Below are 19,797 nucleotides of genomic sequence, written 5' to 3'. Positions count from 1 at the left end.
GTCAGTCCTGAAAGTAGAGGACTGTATGTGTGGAGGAAGGAATAAAGTCCGAATGCTCTGATGATCTTGTAAAGAAATTCCTTACAGATGAATGGTCAAAAATTACTGGAAAACTTCCTCAAGAGTCACTGTTCGCTTAGGCAACAAATGCTCTGTTAATTTATGCCACATTCAAAGGTGCATAATTTTGACTTCCCCTGTGCCTAAATAAATCTACCCCTATGCAAATCTTAGAACAACCAACACGGGATAAAATGCAAATTTAGAAAAGCAGCTAGGGTAAAAAGCAATTAAACAATGCTTTGCTCTTTGGAAAGTGGTCAGAATGTTTGCAATTAGTGCTATTTGCTCAGAACTGGCACACAAGGCTAATAAGTCTATAAGGCTCAGATCCTCAAAAGGTATTTAGGCAGCTAATTCCTATTGATTTCAATGGCAGTTAAGTACTTAAATACCTTTTGAGAATCGAGGCCTTCTTGACTTACTTGCTGAGTGACCTTAGGCAAGTCTCTTAACCTCTTTGCCATAGTTTCCCCATCTATAAATTGGAGTTAATAAATGTCTTTCATATACAGGTGTTGGAAACCAAAATTAATGACTCCGCTACTTATACCAAAGATAACTAGTTCACTAATACCTTGTACTCCCTTTTTTCCTTCATTTCTGTTGTCTTTTGTCATACACTAAGATAATAAACTCTTGGGATTGTCTCTTTTGTTATATGGATGTACTCTGTCTAACACAAGGGGGCTTGGTCCCTAATTGGGGCCTCTAGGCACTGTTGCAATACATATAATAATAAATAACGCTGGCAGTGTTTTGATATATTTTTGCCCCCCCCCATTCTTACAGTGAGTAATACCTTACTCCTTGGGTGGTAAATTACTGCTCGTTGTGAGTAAGGATGGCAGAATCTGTCTCTCTATAAATGCAGCTTAAAAGTATAAACTCACTGTATGCCTATAATACTTTTATATGCACTGCATAAAATAAAAAGTGCTTTGCTCTACAAATAGGTGTCTCAAGTCCCAAGAAGCAATTACAATACTGCCTTAAAAAAATAAAAACAGGCTAGACAAGCATTTAATCATAAATACCAGCACCTATGTTTTCCAGACGAAGGACCAATATTTTTGACAGAAATCGTTGATTGAATGTAACAAATCACAAAGACCAAGATTTTATTGTTAATAAATCTTAGCAAACTGCTGCTAAATTATGAAGTGCTTGAATTCATTGTGGGGAAAAACCATACAAAGCTATGTTACTTAAACATTAGATTTATGTACAGTAGCAGTACTTAATGCATTCAGTCACAATGCTTGAGATTCCTATTACAAAATAAACACTTAAAAATGTTCCGCATCCTTTACATCATGTGTTTGTGAGTGGGCCCTGGGAAATTAACAAAGCTTGAAATGAAGGTGGTCTTTGTATTGGTTAGCTTCTGACTTTTACTGGTGAGTTTCAGAAAATTCCTTGCAGTTGGCTCCCAACCAACTAGAATGAAATCTTACAGAACAGTTTGACATGTTTAGTGAATTATTAGGGAACACTTGTGTTTTGCTGCAGCAGAAAGCCAGTTACTAATGGCACGTTTGTTCCGTCTGATTTTAAATGTTAAGTTGAGAGACAGAAGATGTCTACAGAACTGTCTAAAATGCAGTACGGTATATTCAGCCCTTGAGGCTCTAACAAACTTTTTCTGGGAAAATTTCAGTTCCTATGAGACTCCTTTTCAAACATTTTGAGTTTCAGCTGTGTAGTTTCAAATATCATGGGTCTTATGCACGCAGAGTACTGCAGGATTGAGCCCCATTGCTAGGATTGCCAACTTTCTAACTGCACAAAACCAAACACTCCTGCCCCGGCCTTCTGAGGCCCTGCCGCTCCCCCCCCCCCACTCCATCACTCGCTCTCTCCTCACTCACTTTCACTGGGCTGGGGCAGGGGGCTGGAATGAAGGAGGGGGGTGAGGGCTCCAGCTAGGGGTGTGGGCTCTGGTGTGGGTCAGAAATGAGGGGTTATGGGTGTGGGAGGGGGCTCTGGCATGGGGTAAGGGGTTGGGATGTGGGAGGGGGTTCTGATCTGGGGCGGGAGTTCAGGATGCGGGCTGTGGCTGGGAAGCACTTACCTCAGGCAGCTCCTGGTTGGCAGCACAATGGGGCTAAGGCAAGCTCCCTGCCTGCCCTGGCTCCATGCCGCTCCAGGAAGCAGCCACTATGTCTGGCCCCTAGGTGGAGGCGTGGCCAGGCAGCTGTGCACGCAGGTGCCACCTCTGCAGCTCCCATTGGCCATGGTTTCCGGCAAATGGGAGCTGAGGAGGTGGCGCTTGGGGTGGGGATAGCATTTGGAGCTTCCCTGATCGTGCGTAGGGGCCACACAGATGTGTCGGTCGCTTCTGTGAGCTGCACAGAGCCAAGGCAGGCAGGGACCCTGCCTTAGCCCTGCTGTGCTGCCGACCAGACTTTTAATGGCCTGGTCAGCTGTGTTGACTGCAGCCACCAGTGTCTCTTTTCGACCGGGTATTCCAGTCAAAAACCAGACACCTGGCAACCCTACCCATCACTTTGTGTACACTGGGAACCTAAATGGATGGCCCTTGAATCTGTATTGAAAACAGATTCATGTAGACCCAACAGCAGAGTTATTTCCAAGAGAGAGACTGAGACTTGTGGAAGTTGTGGGTGGTTAGCATCTAAGAAACTACGACGACGTCGTCGTCGTAGTATTTATGTTACAATAGAGCTTGGGAGCCCTAATCATGGACCAGGCACTGTACAGTAGGTGAATGTGGGTTTCAGTGCCTTGCTTTAGCCATCCAAGCTTGAAAACTTTGCCCTGGCTTGTTCAAGGTCACAGTGGAAGCCTGTGGCAGAACTTGGAATAGAAACCAGCTTCATGCCTTAACCACAAGAGCATTCTTCCTTCCTGACCCATCTGTGCTGGGCTATTATTGGGTTTTTTGTTTGTTTTTTAGTGTTTAACTTGTGAGTAATTGATGAATAAACATGATTGTGCTGCTGAAAATTTCGGTCGCTTTCTTGACCCTGTACCATTTTAATGCTCCTGGTTACTGTAGCCCAAGTTGGGAATAACAAAGCTGAGCCCCTGGACTGATAGAAATCCAACAATCCAGATAGTTGACCACCGGGGCTAAAGTGCTAACCTACCTTCTCTTCAATGATTGTTCCATAGAATGACATTAACACTGACCATGAAGAAGATGAACTAAGGCAACAATAATACCTGGGAAGAGAACCTACTTTCTACTACATAGAGAAGTGCTGATAACTGTCACTATTTGTAGAGAGTTCAATTCAGTAAAGAAATCCTTCAAATTGTCCTACCTTGATTATTTTCCTATAAAACTGACAGTAGAACCTGATCCAAAGCCTCTTAAAATCAATTGAAAGACTCCCATTGTCTTCAGTGGGCTTTGGATCAGACTGAATGATCTCTTATTTGCTGTTCATTCAAACTTGTGTTGAGGATGCATTCTTCCCTTGTAGATCACACTAGACACAATATTTTTCCTTCACAAGATGAAGTAACTTGTATTCAACACAGATTTAATAAGTGAGTGAATTATGCATATCGGTTTAAGCAATGCTGTATTAGGATATTTTGTCATTGTACTTTGAACCAATTTAATGAAAATTAAAAATTAATATTTTGTTAGAACTTTTTTCAAATGTTTGTAATATGAGATACAGTTAATTTAAGAAACTGCCAATAGTGATAACTTCCTTACATTTGTTTTGCTTTACGTTGCAAACAGGGAGTAATTAGAATAGTGCAAACAATGTAAATTAAACATTACTCAGTAGAATAAAGTCACTAGATAGTAGTGTGAGAACTGGTACTCCACAGAAGTCTTGAGAATGCCAACATTTGACATCTACAGTGTTACATAATGGGGGCAACATAAGTGGCTTCTGAATGCAGGAGCACACTATTTGAAATGTCAGTTGCTCATTTCTCTAACTACGATGGCAGAAACAGTAATTATCTTTTTCACTTGTTGTGCCATGGTATCCTTCTATCACCTGATCTGCAAAAGGATTTTGACAAATACACATTATTATTTTCACCCATCTTTCTGACATTTCACAAGGAGGTGAACTTTTAATTTTATTTTTACGATGCTTGTTATTCCATTTCCTTTCATCATTTTTTCTCTTCATCTCTAACTTTTCTTTCTCTCCTTTTGTTTGTTGTTCCAGTTACTGGCATAGGTAGGATTAGAACTCAAGAGTTCTGGGCTTCCATCTTATAGGTCATGTAGTTGCTCTGGAAAGGCACTACCTGCCTTTTCTGTTTCTGCTAGCTTTTCTAAAGTGTATGAGCATGAATTTTGGAGTTGATGTGGAAATAAAATAAAAGCCATATCATTTGTATTGTGGAAGTGCTTAGCAGGGGTCCTATGAAATGCTTACAGTCTAAGTAGTTTCATATGCTTCAATATGAATAATTTTCAGTTTCCCAAAATTTCTGAAGTGTGCATGAAGCAAAGAAAAGAAGTACTTCACCCAAGTATCTGCCAATTTTCTCCCTATATTCATCTAACCATTGTTGAGTTCAGCTGTTTCAGAGTATTTGAACATTGGATATGGATGGGTTGGATCACAGAAATCCCCTTGAACTGCCAACTGATGTGCCAAGACTACTTCTGCTCCTGCTTTCCCTGCCAGCTTGGGACTCCAGCACCCTGTCTTGTTGAGACAGACATGCCAGTCTGCTCCAACACAGACCCAGAGTCTGAACCACGTGCCCCAAAGCTGAAGACTTAACTGAAAGCAACTTAAGAAGTGCTCCTGTCTTTAACACTCAGATGCCCAACTCCCAATGGGGTGCATAAAACAAAACACGTAAATCTAAGCCTAATACAGTAATAAAACTGAATACAGATAAAATCTTACTCTCAGAGATGTTTCAGTAAGTTTCACAGACTGGATGCCTTCCTAGCTGGGCACAATCCTTTTCCCTGGCACAGCCCTTGTTCCAGCTCAGATAGTAGTTAGGGGATTTCTCATGATGGGTGCCCCATTGTTCTGTCCCACCCACTTATATAACTTTTGCATAAGGTGGGAATCCTCTGTCCCTCTCTGGGTTCCCACCCCTTCTTCTCATTGGAAAAGCACCAGGTTAAAGATGGATTCCAGTTCGGGTGACATGATCACATGTCACTGTAAGACTTCATTACCCATTTGCCAGCACGCATGTATACAGGAAGACTTGCAAGTAAAACAGAGCCATCTACAGACAATTGTCCTGGGAGCCATCAAGATTCCAAACCACCATTAATGGCCCACACTTTGCATAATTACAATAGGCCCTCAGAGTTATATTTCATATATCTAGTTTCAGATACAAGAATGATACATTCATACTAATAGGATGACCACACTCAGTAGATAAACTTTGTAATGCTACCTTACAAGAGACCTTTTGCATGAAGCATATTTTAGTAACATTATATTCACACTCATCAGCATATTTCATAAAATCATATAGAGTGCAATGTCACAGGATGCATCTTGAAGGCAACATAGCTAGGTCCCCACCAAATGTACTACCTGGAGCGCTTTTAGCGCACTCTGCTGAGAGCTGGTCATGTGGCCTAGTAATCTGGAAGCAAAGTAAATTGCCACCCTCATAACTTGAGGAGGAGACTGGCTGGTAAAAGCATTAATTATAGGATTATAGAAGCAAGTCCAAGGACCACAGCTGGCTTGGCATGTGAACCATGGTATATCAAAGCTTCGACTCTTCTCCCTAACTCGGTCTTCCAAAGTGTGTTTTTATTTGAGGGATGTAAATTTGAATTGCCAGTTGTTTTGGCAGAACCTTACTACGTTACATATCTGCATGCTTTCTGCATAGATACTAGAGAATGCTGGTATGCTAGGGAGCACTATATATAGTTAATGTGACGTATATCTGAGATCAAATTGCTGCTTTTAACACCAACATGTCTGGATATATTTTCCTAGAAGCTATCAATGAATTCTCCTAGTCTGAAATAATTTAAGCAGACACTATATATGGGTCATTATTGTACTGGTGCTGTCTTAACTCAGAGGTAAGATTTGTTTATAAGAAGATAGGAACTGCCACAGTGGTCAGAGCAATGGTCTATCTAGCCCAGTATCCTGTCTCTGACAGTGGCCAGTACCTGAGCTTCAGGGGGAGTGTACAAAACAGGGTAGTTGGAATTATCCATTCGCTCAGCCTCTGGCAGTCAAAGGTTTAGTGTCGCTCCAAACATGGAGTTGCATCCCTAACCATCTTGGCTAATAGTCATTGTTGGACCTGTCCTCCATTAACTCTTCTAGTTCTGTTTTGGACCCACTTATACTTTTGGCCATCACAATACCCCATGGCAGCAAGTTGCAAAGGTTAATTGTGCATTGTGTGGGGGGAAGTACTTCCTCTTGCTTCGGTTAAATCTACTGCCTGTTAATTTCATTGGGTGACCTCTGGTTTTAGTATTCTGGGAAAGGGTAAATAATACTTCTCTATTCACTTTTTCCATGCCAGTCATGTTTTTGTAGACCTCTCTCATATTCCTCCCTTACTCATCTCTCTAAGATGACCAGTCTCAGTCTTTTTAATCTTCCAGATCCTTGATCAATCCTTGTTGCCCTTCTCTGAACCATTTCCAGTTCCACAGTATCCTTTTTGGATGGGGCAACCAGAGCTGGGCACAGTATTCAAGGTGTGGGTACACCATGGATTTGTATAGTGGCATTATGATATTTTCTGTCTTATTTTCTATCCCTTTCCTAATGGTTCCTGACATTCTGTTTGCTTTTTTTTGACTGATGCTGCACAATGAGCAGAAGTTTTCAGAGAAGTATCCATGATGATTCCAAGCTCTCTGAGCGGTTACATCTAATTTAGAAGACATTATATATGTGTAGTTAGAATTATTTTTTCCAATGTGCATTACTTTGCATTTACCCACGCTGAATTTCATCAATCATGTTGTTCAACCAGTTTTGCTGAGATCTCTTTGTAACACTTCACAGTCAGCTTTGGACTTAACTATCTTGAGAATTTTGTATCAGCAAATTTTGCCATATCACTGTTTACCCTCTTTTCCAGATTATTTTAGACTATGTTGAACAGCATTGTCCCGGTACAGATAGTTGGGGGACCCTGCTATTTATCTCTATCCATTGCAAAAACTGACCATTTATTCCTACCCTTTGTTTGCTATCTTTTAACCAATTACTCATCCAGGAGAGGACCTTCCCTCTTCTCTCGTGACTGCTTACTTTGCTTAAGAGCCTTTGATATCGGACTTCGTCAAAGGCTTTCTGAATGATCAAGTATACTATCTCATCTGGATCACCGTTGGCCAGATGCCTGTTGATACCCTCAATCTCTTCTAATAGATTGGTGAGGCATGATTTCCCTTTACAAAAGCCATGTTGTCTCCTTCCCAACAAATGGTGTTAATCTAGGTGACTGGTGATTCTGTTTTTTACTATGGTTTCCACCAATTTGCCTGGAATTGAATGGTGTGGAGATAGTGAATAGGGAAGTGTTATTTACCGCTTCACATAACACAAGAACCAAGAGTCATCCAATGAAATTAATAGGCAGCATGTTTAAAACAAACATAAGGAAGTACTTCTTCACACAATGCATAATCAACCTGTGGAACTCATTGCCAGTGGATGTTGTGAAGTCCAAAAGTACAACTGGGTTCAAAAAAGAATTAGATAAGTTCATGAAGGATTTGTCCATTAGTGACTATTAGACAAGATAGTCATGGATGCAATCCCATGCTCTGGTGTCCCTAAATCTCAGACTGCCAGAAGCTGGGATTGGAGGACAAGGGGTTGGATCATTTGATAATAGCTATGTTCTGTTCAGGGCCTCTGAAGCACCTGGCACCAGCCACTGTCAGAAGAGAGAATACTGGGATAGATGGACCATTGGTCTGACCCAATATGGTCATTCTTAAGTTTTTGTTCTTATGAACCAATTCATTAAATGTGTATGAGGAGTTGAATTTTCTGCAAAGTTTTGATTCTGAGGTTTAGTTGGGACCAATTTGTAATGAGGCTCCTAAACATCAAAGCACATGCTTAAGTCTCATTAACTTCAGTGAGAGCTAAACATGTACATGACGGCTTTGCTGAATAGAGAGGAATTTAAGCACATATTTAAGTTAAGCATGTGCTTTGCAGATTTGGGGTTAAACTGATAAAATTATAAACTTTTATAAACAAGTGCATTAGCTTGTCTGGTGCTTGATGTTCAACAGTGCTTTCTTTAATGTAATATACTGGACAAAGTAATGCTGCTTTTTGTGTAGAAGGAGCAAGTGGAAATTTGTTTTGAGGATTTATTGTTAAATTATCTTGTGGCTCATTAATATGAGGATGAAAGGAAAGACAATGTTAGTGCAATAGACCATTGGGATAAAAATCATGAGTAAGCCATGTGCTACATACACTATAGTGTAAAATGTTTAATTGTCTTTTGTTAGTGTTTTTTATGGCAGTTGGCAGGTTTTTTGTCTTCATCTGGTGTTTTATTAGAGCACTGTAAGATATCAGTTTCTGCAGAAACTGCTTTTGCTTGTTAATCAGAGCTTCCAGCTGTAACTAATGCGGTTTATAGAAAGATATCTAGTAAATCAACAAAACACCTGATAAAGAGTAAGGGCCTTACTTTCATTTACAGGAAGGCCTCTTTACACTACTGAGACTGTAAAGGGGTCTTAAAATCGGTGTAACAGAAATTTAAACCCAATTTAAGTGCCCTTTGCACTGCCAGAGCTGTGTAAAGAGGCCATAGTGTAGATGAGAATAGGCCTGAAGAAATTGACACACATCATAAGAAATGTTGCCTCAGGGAAATCATCATATTATACACAGTAGTAGATATGTGTATTTGATCATATTGTGCCAACTACAGCAGGGATGAACTTGGCCTTTAATAGATGGGGTGATTGCTTTGGGAGAGAATAGGAAAACTTGGGGTAAATCATGTTTGTATTTCCAGTTTCTTGCTGTGCTTCTGGTACAAATACACCTCTTTTGGAAAAAGAAACATTTTAAAAATATATTTGTAGCTATAAAAGCATCTCCCATTTTGCCACTGTCCAATTGTGGGACAAAATGTGTGACAAAGACCTAAACTAAGAGGATACTGTTACACCTCAGGGGTGCAATCCTGACCAAGGCCATTGAACTTTCAGATATAATCCAACAGACAGCCATTTTGGCATCCATCACTAGACAGACAAAGATCTTTCATCTAGGCTGACCAAGGGAAGTCAGCACCTTATAGTCTGGTGGAAGGTCCTGACTATGGGAAAGTCAGATGTGGCTGGAAAGAAGAATGATTGGTGAGAGAAACCATCTGAAAAGTCTAAAACTTAATCTAGCAAGGTACAAGCCTAATTTCAAGAGGCTGGAAGACCTCTTGCTGTCCTGTGATCTTCCCACCCCCTTCCTGATTTGAATGTAAATAGGGCTTCCATTGTTTTTGGTTGTACCTTGCTTAATTTCATTGGACAGAGACAGATAGCTGCTTTCTCTCCTGTGTGGGAGAGACCTGTTTCTCCCTTTCTTTGGTGACAAGACTATAAAGCATAATATTAATGAGTATCCATATAACAGAGTTCAACTCACCACCCCGGCGCTTTCTGCTGGCCGTCCTGGGAATTCGCTCTCAGCCCTTCCGGTGCACCTTCAGCTAGTGGTGTCACATCCGCCGTCACTGTTGTCTCCACTCTTTGGACCTGCGTTGCTCCTCAGACCGCAGTTTCCTCTTCTGGGCATGGTCCTCTGGCTGTGCCCCCATTCTGGTATTTCCCCCCCTTCCAGGGAACCAGCAGTCCTTTGTCCCGCCACTTGCCTCAGTGGCCAACTGCAGTCCAAGATCCAGCCCCTCGCCTCAGGGGCAAACTTCAGTCTGGATAGCAGCCACTCTCCTCATTGGCAAGTGGGGTGCAAGGGGAGGGGAACCCAGGCCCGCCTGCTACTCTGGGTCCTGACCCAGGGACCCCATAGCCAGCAGCCACTTACTGCCCTCCTCCAACCTGCTGCCTATTTTCCCTGGGCCGCTTCCCCCGTAGCTCTTGCACCCTCTCAGCCCTTGTAGCAAGGTCCCAGCCTGGCAGTGGTCAGCCAGCAGCTCACCCTCACACTCTGCTGCCCGTGCCCAGCACCGCTCTATCTTCAGGCAGCCAATCCTCCTCCCTTGTCTTCTAGGGGGAGACTCCCTTCTGTGTTGCTGAGCAGCCCTTTATATGTGGTCCTCGCTGGCCCTAATTGGCTGCTCCAGCAAGCCTTCCCCCATTGGTGGGCTCAATAAGCCCTTTCCTGATTTATTAGTTCTGTGCAGCCTGTCTGGTGCTACTTTTAACCCCTTCTTCTCCCTGTGTGGGGCAGTCGCCCCACCACAATCCATAATTCCTTTTGCAGTGTTAATATATACAATTTACAAGGCTATAAAATATCACATTTGTTATACCTTTATTATACATGAATATTGTATACAATCAGATGATTCAGTTGCTTATCACTTGAGGTTCAGATCCCCTGTCTTTATAGCCTACATAAACTTTTCTTCCCTCTTGCAGTGTAGACACCAAGCTGTCTCCTCCCATGCTTGTTAGCTTGATAGCTTTGTTGACCTCATATGTAAATAGACCTTTCTTTGTCTCTGCATGAGTCAGAGAAGCAAAACACATTTCTTTATCTAGGGCAGACCTGATTGCCAATTCCCCCTGACATGCCTGGTTTAAATACACTTTAGTCATAATTCCAGTGTATAGCCAGAACTCTTAGTGCACACCCCATACACACATCTCACAATGATATTAATAATCAGTGAGTTATTAGTTTTCCAATTATGTGTTAGATACAAATTTTAACATCAGTGAATTGGCGTATATTGAACTGGTTAGGCCAGTGGAAACTCATCACGTGATACCAGTGAGCCTCTGGCATTAGGAGACTCATAGGGTCAAAGGGACACACAAAATTAATGTAGAAAATTTAAAATCCCATGGGATTTCTTCTTCTAGTGTCAAGGACTCTTTCTATAAACTCAGTTTTGTCATTTTTTTATTTCTGATGTCAATTTTCAACAAGAAAATTAAACGGGACACCAAATTGTAGGGGTATCACTTATTTTAGTCCCAAAGTAGCCTACCAGAGTTGGAAGGGACATGTCTACGAGAAGTGTGTGTTCTGTTTTTGGTAAGGGAAATATTTTATGAAGCAAATTGTTTATTCAGATGTGAAAGACCAATCCCAAACAGTTATTTCCAAGGTGTGCCCAAACAGATGTATATAATCCCACTCAGTGTAAGCATGTCCTGTTACTGAAACTGACAAACAGGGAGTTAAGCCCTGTGTTTAAGATGCCACGTTGCTGTGCTAATTCCTAAATCTTGGTTTAAAGACTTTATTGGAAAAATGAATCAATGAAATAATATTGGGACTCACAAAATAAAGATTTAATGGTTTCAATGGCTGAAGCCCCATTGGTATTTAGCTGTTGCTTGGGAGTGAAATTTTTTGTAATTGCTCATATGCATCTGGGAATCAAATCTTGTATGATATGTGAATAATTTTTTAAAGCTTTATGACAGCTGCTGCTTCATATAAGGCGTTGCTGTGTTAAGATCTGCCTGTTAAGTGAACCAGGGAGGGCGACTTGTATGTGTTTTACTGTTAACCATAATTAATGGAAATGAAAAATGATATAATAAATTAAGGAATGGCACACTGCACTTTTTTTCTGTCCAGTGTGATTGAACGGTTTGGAACAAGGAATCTGTGTCTCAGCTGCTGGTTAATCAAAATCTGATCACTTGGATACATTGAAACGTTCCCTTCCTCTCTGCTTCTGTATTATAAATATAAATGAAAGTAGCTTAAGGAAGGTATGTTTGAAGGCTGTGTACTGTATTGGCTCTGCTTTGGGAAGAGGTCCTGGGCAGAAGGGGGAGCTTAGCTGCAAAGTGATTTGCAAAGGATTTGCTAAGAGTATGGCTACACTTACAGTTGTACAGCGCTGGGAGTTACAGCTGTCTTCGTACAGCTGTGTAGGGAAAGAGCTGCAGTGTGGCCACACTGACAGCTACCAGCGCTGCAGTGTGGCCAGATTTGCAGCATTTGCAGCGCTGTTGGGAGTGGTGCACTGTGAGCAGCTATCCCACAGAGCACCTCATCCCATTTTGGCGCTGTGGGAAGGGGACAGAAGGGTGCGGATCATTCCGCTTCCTGTCCCAACGCCCCGTGGTGCATCACTACACATCCCAGCAGTTTGGCGCCATTGTGAGTCTGCAGCGTGATTTCTGTTAGAAATGGAGCCCAAGCTGCTGAGGACTTTGCTGATGAATGTCGCCAGCACATCACGTTTGGCAGTTGAGCTATTCCTTCAGCTCCAAAGTGACAGTGAGGAGTCCGACAATGATATCGATTCGCCTGATGCGCGTGACAATAAATTGCTTGTGGCAGTAACGGACATGCTCAGCACCGTGGAACGCTGCCTTTGGGCTCGGGAAACAAGCAGTGAGTGTTGGTATCACGTCGTCCTGCAAGTCTGGGATGACGAGTAGTGGCTGCAGAACTTTCGGGTGAGAAAAGCCACTTTCATGGGACTGTGTGCTGAGCTCGCCCCCACCCTGCGGCGCAAGGACACGAGATTGAGAGCTGCCCTGTCAGTGGAGAAGTAGGTGGCTATTGCAATCTGGAAGATGGCAACTCCAGACAGCTACCGATCAGTGGCGAACCAGTTTGGAGTGGGAAAGTCGACCGTTGGAATAGTGTTGATGCAAGTTTGCAGGGCCATTAATCGCATCCTGCTAAGAAGAACCGTGACTCTGGGGAACATGCAGGACATTGTGGACGGCTTTGCACAAATGGGTTTCCCTAACTGTGGAGGGGCGATAGATGGGACGCATATTCCTATTCTGGCACCATCCCACCTGGCATCCGAGTACATTAATCGGAAGGGGTATTTCTCTGTGGTTCTCCAAGCGCTTGTGGATCACCGTGGGCGTTTCATTGACATTTACACAGGCTGGCCTGGAAAGGTGCATGATGCACGCATCTTTCGGAACACTGGCCTGTTCAGGAAGCTGCAGGCCAGGACTTCTTTCCCAGACCACAAGATCACAGTAGGGGACGTCGAAATGCCCATTGTGATCCTTGGAGACCCCGCTTACCTGTTAATGCCATGGCTCATGAAACCGTATACAGGGAAGCTTGACAGGAGCAAGGACTGGTTCAACTACAGGCTGAGCCGGTGCAGAATGACTGTGGAGTGTGCTTATGGCTGTTTAAAAGGGCTCTGGAGATGTCTTTATGGGAAGCTAGACTTGGGGGAAAGCAGCATCCCTGCGGTTATGTCCACGTGCTGTACCCTCCATAATGTTTGTGAAGGGAAGCGTGAAACATTCAGTCAGGAATGGACCTCCGAGGTTCAACGCCTAGAGGCTGAATTTGCACAGCCAGAGAGCAGGGCTACTAGAGAGGCCCAGCACAGGGCTACAAGGATTAGGGATGCCTTAAGGGAGCAATTTGAGGCTGAAAGCCAACAGTAATGTTTGGTGCCTTGCAAGGGGAGTGAAGTGCAGTGGTTACAATTATTTGCAGTGCCTGGTTTTCCCTTGGGGTACAGTATGTTTCACTTTCTGCAATAATAAAAACTGTTTTAAAAGCCAAGAAATCATTTATTCAAAATACAGTACATAAAAGGGCAGGGGGATAGGGTGCTGAACTGTAAGGGTCAGAGGTTTGAATATGTCCTGCCTGGAGTGCTGTGCAATGCCTGCTGCACTTCAGAATTAATATGCTGCATGGTGATGGGGGTTGAGTGCATAAGGTAAGAGTCGTAGTTCTCAGGGCTGGTAGGTGAATGTACAGGTGTTGGGGGCAGCTGGTGGTGGTAAGAACCAGGATGCTGGAGAAGGGGGTTTTGAGCAAACAGTGGGGCACAAGGGAGAGAGCTTTGGGATGCGGGGAGGTGGGGGGTTAGCACGGTAGTGATCTACCTACCTACCTAGTATGCAGTCACTAGTAGTCACATGGCTACTAGTGACTGCATACGGTCTGTTTGGCGTGCCAGGAGGCTTATCAGCTGCTTTGTGCTTTTCTTGGTAGCCAATTCCTTTCTCCTGCTTTGTGTTTCCCTCCACTGATGCATTTTCTCTCTCCAGTCCTGCAGCCTCTTATTCTCTCTGGCATACTGATTCATAACTGCTTTCACCAAATCTTCTTTACTTTTTCTTGGTTTCCTCCTCAAGTTCTGTAGTCTTTCAGCAGGCTGTGACAGGGCTGGAGGATTCAAGGACACTTAAAAAAAACAGAAATAGAAACGTTTATTACAGAGGCTGCATTGTTTATAATCACAGTGAAGAAGTTTGTGGACTATTTGTAGCATCATTTACACATAGCAAACATAGCACAGAGAGGCCACAGCAGCGAAGACATGGTGAGTAATGGGGAATGGGTGATTAATGAAGCCATGTTGCTGCCGCGGCTCACCTGGGAAGGGGAGCTGCTTGAGTCAGGGCTCACTGGGGTTTCTGTGCATTGGGGAAAGCAGAGAGCAGCTGGGGCAGACCTGCACTGAACACTATCCCTACATTTTCCACAGGATTTTATCCTGCCAGATATCTCGCTGCTGCGGGTTACCTGGGAAGAGCGGGAGGGTCTTCTACAGCAATGTGGATTCCGCCCTGGTCCCTATGCAGCTTGCCTGTGTGCAGCAATGGTCCCTCCACTCCTCACGGCACAGTGATGTGGACGCGTTAGCCTGACTGGGACAAGGACCAGGGCAGCTCTTCCTATAAACTTGCGCAAGCACATTGCCCACACTCTGGCTGAAACTTTTGAAGAGATTACCGAGGCCGATTACCGCGACGTGATAGACCACATCAATGGGTTATTCCACATCTAGGCATGCATGCAGGCAGCCATAACCCCCACCCTCCTCTCCCAAAACAGTTCCATCCTAAAAATAAAAGCTGCTTACCGGGAACTGGCTCCTGTGCTGCTTCTTCACCAACAAGTTCCAGCTGCTGCTAATGGCTAGCTTTCTCCTGGCTTGAGAAGAGCTCCTGGCTGCATGCCTCCTGGGACTCTGGGGTGTCTCCCACCACCTCAGTAGCCTCACTCTCAGTTTCCTCTACACCCTCCCACTCCTCTCCCTGCTCTGAACTGTCCATCATGGTCCTCGGATTGGCAGTGGGGGTCACCCCCAAGTATTGCATCCAGCTCCTTGTAAAAATGGCAGGTCATGGGGGCAGCACCTGAGTGGCGGTTTCCCGCATGGGCTTTGCAATAGGCACTCGCAGCTCCTTTACTTTAACCCTGCACTGCACCGTGTCCCGTTCATGGCCCCTTTCCAGCATGGACTTTGATATCTGGCCATAGGTATCATAATTTCTACACTGGAGTGCAGCTGTGACTGCACAGCTTCCTCACCCCAAACACTGATGAGGTCCTGCAGCTTGCAAGTGTTCCATGCTGGGGCTCGTTTGGGGCATGGAGACATGGTCAGTGATTGATTGATTGCACTCCACACCTGGCTGAGCAAACAGGAAGGGGATTTTTAAAATTCCCGGGGCATTTAAAAGGCAGGTCACCTGAGCCCAGGGCAGTGGAGTGCGAAACGATGAGCAGAGTGGCTGTAAAGGTATGCTGGGATACCTCCTAATACCCTGGAGGCCAGTAAAAGTGCTTTTGCTGGCCACACTTGATGAGCAGCGCTGCATCACCAGCGCTGGATTCGTTACACCCCAAGCAGACCAGGTGTACAGCCAGCGCTGCAGCCAGGGAGTTGCAGCGCTGGCTGTGCTTTGCAAGTGTGGATACAGAGTAAGTTGCAGCGCTGTAACCCCATCACCAGCGCTGCAACTCTCAAGTGTAGCCGAGCCCTAAGTGAGCTTCAGCAGAGGGATTTTACTGGCCAGGGAGGGATGCTATAGTTATGATGACTGAAAAGAGAGGAGATGGTTGGGGAGGAAGGATACCAAAATGATGAAAGCAGCATAGTTTAAATGCTGCCACGTTTGGTGGGGGAGAGGGAAAGGTGTTTCCTTTTTAAATTTACCTGCGGGGTGGCTTCCAGGCAACAGATTGGTTCTGTCTCTTGACTTCTCCTTCACCCAGGTATACCACAGAGAAGCAAGGATGGGATTTTCCCTAAATGTTTGTGTACAATGGGTCTGTGAATCTAGGCAAATCCATCATTCATGTTCGTAATGCATTTAGATTTCTTTGCTATTCAATGCCGCAAAGTTTTACAAAAGCTGCTAGAAATGTTTTTTCACTTCTTTAATTTCATAAAAAACTTTTAAGGGGTTTTTAAACGTTCCCCTGCAGGGTATGCAATGCAAACATTGAAGCATTTTGCTAGTGCAAGAGAGCCAGATAATGAAACTGAACAGACGCTGGCTGAAAACAAAACTGAGACAGACCAATCTATTTTCAAAAGGCCAAACTGAAGGAACTGAAAACTACAAATAGAAGAAATGGTGAAAAGGCATATTCTAAAAATGGTTTCAATATTAATCATCTATGGTGTTATATCACAAGGGAATTTTGTTTTTAAAGATAACAATTTTAACTTACTTTGTAAAATAAACATAGCACAAATTTAGCAATTAAAATATTTAGCTGCATGACTAAGTGTCTGGAAGTTAGTCAGGTATTTAAATATGTAAATTAAAATTATAGCCTGTAGTAACATCCAATATTTTAATTGTGAAGACAAATCAAAACATTTAGCATGTTTTGTTTACTAGACACATACATCTGACTCTCATTACAAAACCCACAGCGTCTTTCTGTGTTCAGAGGAAAGGCAGCGTGTCACTTTATTAGATAATTACCTTTTAATTTTAAGATAAATATCAAGTGGACAAGGGAATCTATTTTCTTTCAAAACTGAAACTAGATGTTCTATACCACCTCTGTAGAGACTCTTCCATTGTTCATACTACTTGAAATATTAATTATGATTAAGTATTAAGTACTGGCTCTACCTCCATTCACTGAAAAAATGCACCACTGTATTCTATAACTATTTCCCAAAGGCTGCAGAATAGTACTATTGTACAATGTGCTGGTTTGAGATGTTTCTGAAAGAAACTGTAGTCCTTTTATGTAAGCGGTGTACATAACTATATTAATACTTTTGTCTGACTCTAGTTAATGCTATTCGACACTCAGGAGTCCCTTCTTCCAGTTAAGGCACATTTTAATCTGATTTTTGCATGTACAGGATGAGGCCCCAGTCCAACAATCCATTCCACATGGGTTGGACCCTTCTTGATAAAGCTGAAGATTTGGGGGTCTGCATGGGTGCAAGGGTCTGCTGTGTATGCCTGCATGCAGGATCAGGGCCCAAGTTTAAAAACCTTCCCTGCAAGCTCTGGTAGTACTAAAATGACTGCAATTAACTATAGTAAGAAACGCATAGATCAGACCTTTTGAAAACTTGCCTGTGTGCAACTGGACGAACATAGCACTCTTGATTTGGCTTGTTCAACTGGCACAGTCCAGGAGAAGAGGTCAAGTGTTGGATCTCTTATCTAAGATACAGTATTCAGTGCAAAAAAAAAAAAAATTCTGATTGAGCCAGTGTTCATGTCACACATGCTACTATCTGTCTGTGGTGGCAAGAAACTGAAGCCGTAGGCCAAAAACTTCAAATCCAGGTGCTTAATGTTAGGAGGCTATGCTAGATCCATCGTCGGGCATCTAACTGGAAATGGCCTGATTTTCAGACATGCTGGGCACAGTGGGTAATTTGGCCCTCTGGAAACAATGGGAGACACAGGTGCTTAAATTTAGGCCACTTTTTATTTAGAGGCCTAAATATGGTTTTAAGAACCTAACTTCAGGCACCCCCGTATGAAAAATGTTGGCGACACTTATTTGATGGGAAGGGAAAGGGATAAACCCCATTTTTGTGGATCCAAGCCCAGAATATTCCAATGCATTCTGCTCTTAAACCTTTGCTAGGGCAGGTGAAATGGATGTTTTAAGAAACACAGAATCATTTCTGGAAATCCCTGGTATTTCTGGAAATCCCTGGTATTTCTGGAAATCTCTCTCCTCAATGTATGTATTCTATGTTCTTGTTTGTTTGTTTTTTTTTAATTCAGCCTTTCTTAACCTGTATTACTTTCCATTTTACCCTGTAGTAATACGTAGAAATCCATTTGGAATGGACATCTGTTGTCGGAAGGGGTCAAGAAGCCCGCTCCAGGAACTGTACAATCCCATCCAGGTGAGTGTATCAACTTCGCAGCCCATCCAATAAACACAGCCTGTATTTACTTGCAGAGTTTTAGGTTTTTCTTCCCCATAGCATAATCATGTTCATCCTGGGACCTGCACAGCTAAATCACAGCTTGAGCTAAAGGACTAAGTTTCCTAGCAGTAAGCTGTAGCAGAGTTTTTTGTCCTCTGTAGATCAAGTGACAGCGGGTTACAATGGCACTGCTGTAAGACACTTTTGGTTTTGGGTTATAATGTGGAGGGACTTCCAGCTAGCCCAGATGGCTTTCCAATCAAAGCTGGTTGCAGGTATGCCGTCCAAACAAGCTGAATATTTTCCAGCGAGGCAGATCATGATATTACTGAATGCTACGTTATGCCATGATTAGTCCCACTGAAATCATTGAGGCTACTTGTGTGGGAAGGGACTACTCAATGTGAGTAAGGATATCCTGAGTTCTTCTCATTGTGATATCCAGAGCGAAAAAGCATCTCAACTTCAGGTCTCCAATTTCTGCTGCTGTTCACTTAGTCTCCATGTGGGTGCTGAATTGGCTTTTTCAAGCACAGTGCTTCCTGTTGGCAACTGAGAGGAAGTGCTGCTGTTGAGAGAAAATGACAGCTGACTTTTAAGCATACAGTATTTATTAAGGTTTAATAGCTGCCTATTTTATATTTATATCCTAGTTAATACATTTTGCAAAACTGAGTTAGCTATTAAGGAAAGTGAGGTTAACTCATTAGATATAACAAGGCAGTAAGTGTTTTAAATACTTGTTGATTATGCAAATAATTGCTATACAGTACGCAAAATAAGTGCCAAGTTATTTTAATACATTTATAAAGTATTGTCAACAATCATCTAAAGATACAATATTTATTATGCAAATGAGTAAAGTGTAGGCATCCAATAATCTTGTGTTTGTTAGCATACATTAGTTTCCTGATTAAATCTCAATTCTACGTGTAACAGAGAACATGAACTTACCAATTTTTGTAATAACACTTGATACAAGTGATGTACAATCAATGTTGCAAAATGGAAGGTGCACTCTCCATAAGAACAAACATGCTGCAAAGGAAAAATAATAAACTCTTGAAAAGCTTTTAGAAAAGGGCTGGTGTGGAGAAGAAGGTTTTGTCTATTGTGTCTGGGGTCTGCTGTGCATCAATTGAAATCTTCTTGCCATTTAATAGTCCCATTACCAAAGGTCATCCCGTATGAAAAGAACAGAGGAATATCTCATAGGGTGTTAATCTGATGCCTTGCAAGTTTGGTGAACTACAGGTTTTCTAACCTTTTTGCAAGCAGTGAACCCAGCTGGCAGCTCCCTTAATGCTTCCCCCTTCTTTTCTACGTCTTGATCAAGTATTCTGTGAAAAGTCAATGTTTGAATAAATTCAGCATTTCTTGCATCCAGTGTTGAACTAAGGAGATGACGTTTTTCACACACACAAAATTTCCATCTGTACATTGGCCTCTTCTGTTCTTAGCACATTAAAAAGGCAGAATATTCCACTGCTT

General features: G+C 42.8%; 1 protein-coding gene across 5 annotated transcripts in view; it reads left to right on the top strand.

Annotated features, from left to right (window-relative positions):
- CHST11 (carbohydrate sulfotransferase 11) overlaps positions 1-19,797 on the top strand; it is a 257,487-nt gene that overhangs the window by 94,803 nt on the left and 142,887 nt on the right. For all 5 annotated transcript variants that reach the window (XM_050946038.1, XM_050946028.1, XM_050946024.1 and 2 more), the window contains one exon: positions 18,197-18,282. In XM_050946038.1, the coding sequence (XP_050801995.1) occupies positions 18,197-18,282 (86 nt within the window). The remainder of the gene's footprint in view (positions 1-18,196; positions 18,283-19,797) is intronic.

This window comes from Gopherus flavomarginatus, chromosome 1, assembly GCF_025201925.1.
Source record: "Gopherus flavomarginatus isolate rGopFla2 chromosome 1, rGopFla2.mat.asm, whole genome shotgun sequence".
NCBI lineage: Eukaryota > Metazoa > Chordata > Testudines > Testudinidae > Gopherus > Gopherus flavomarginatus.
The sequence above is the reverse complement of the archived record's forward strand: the minus strand, read 5'-3'. Positions and strand labels throughout refer to the sequence as shown.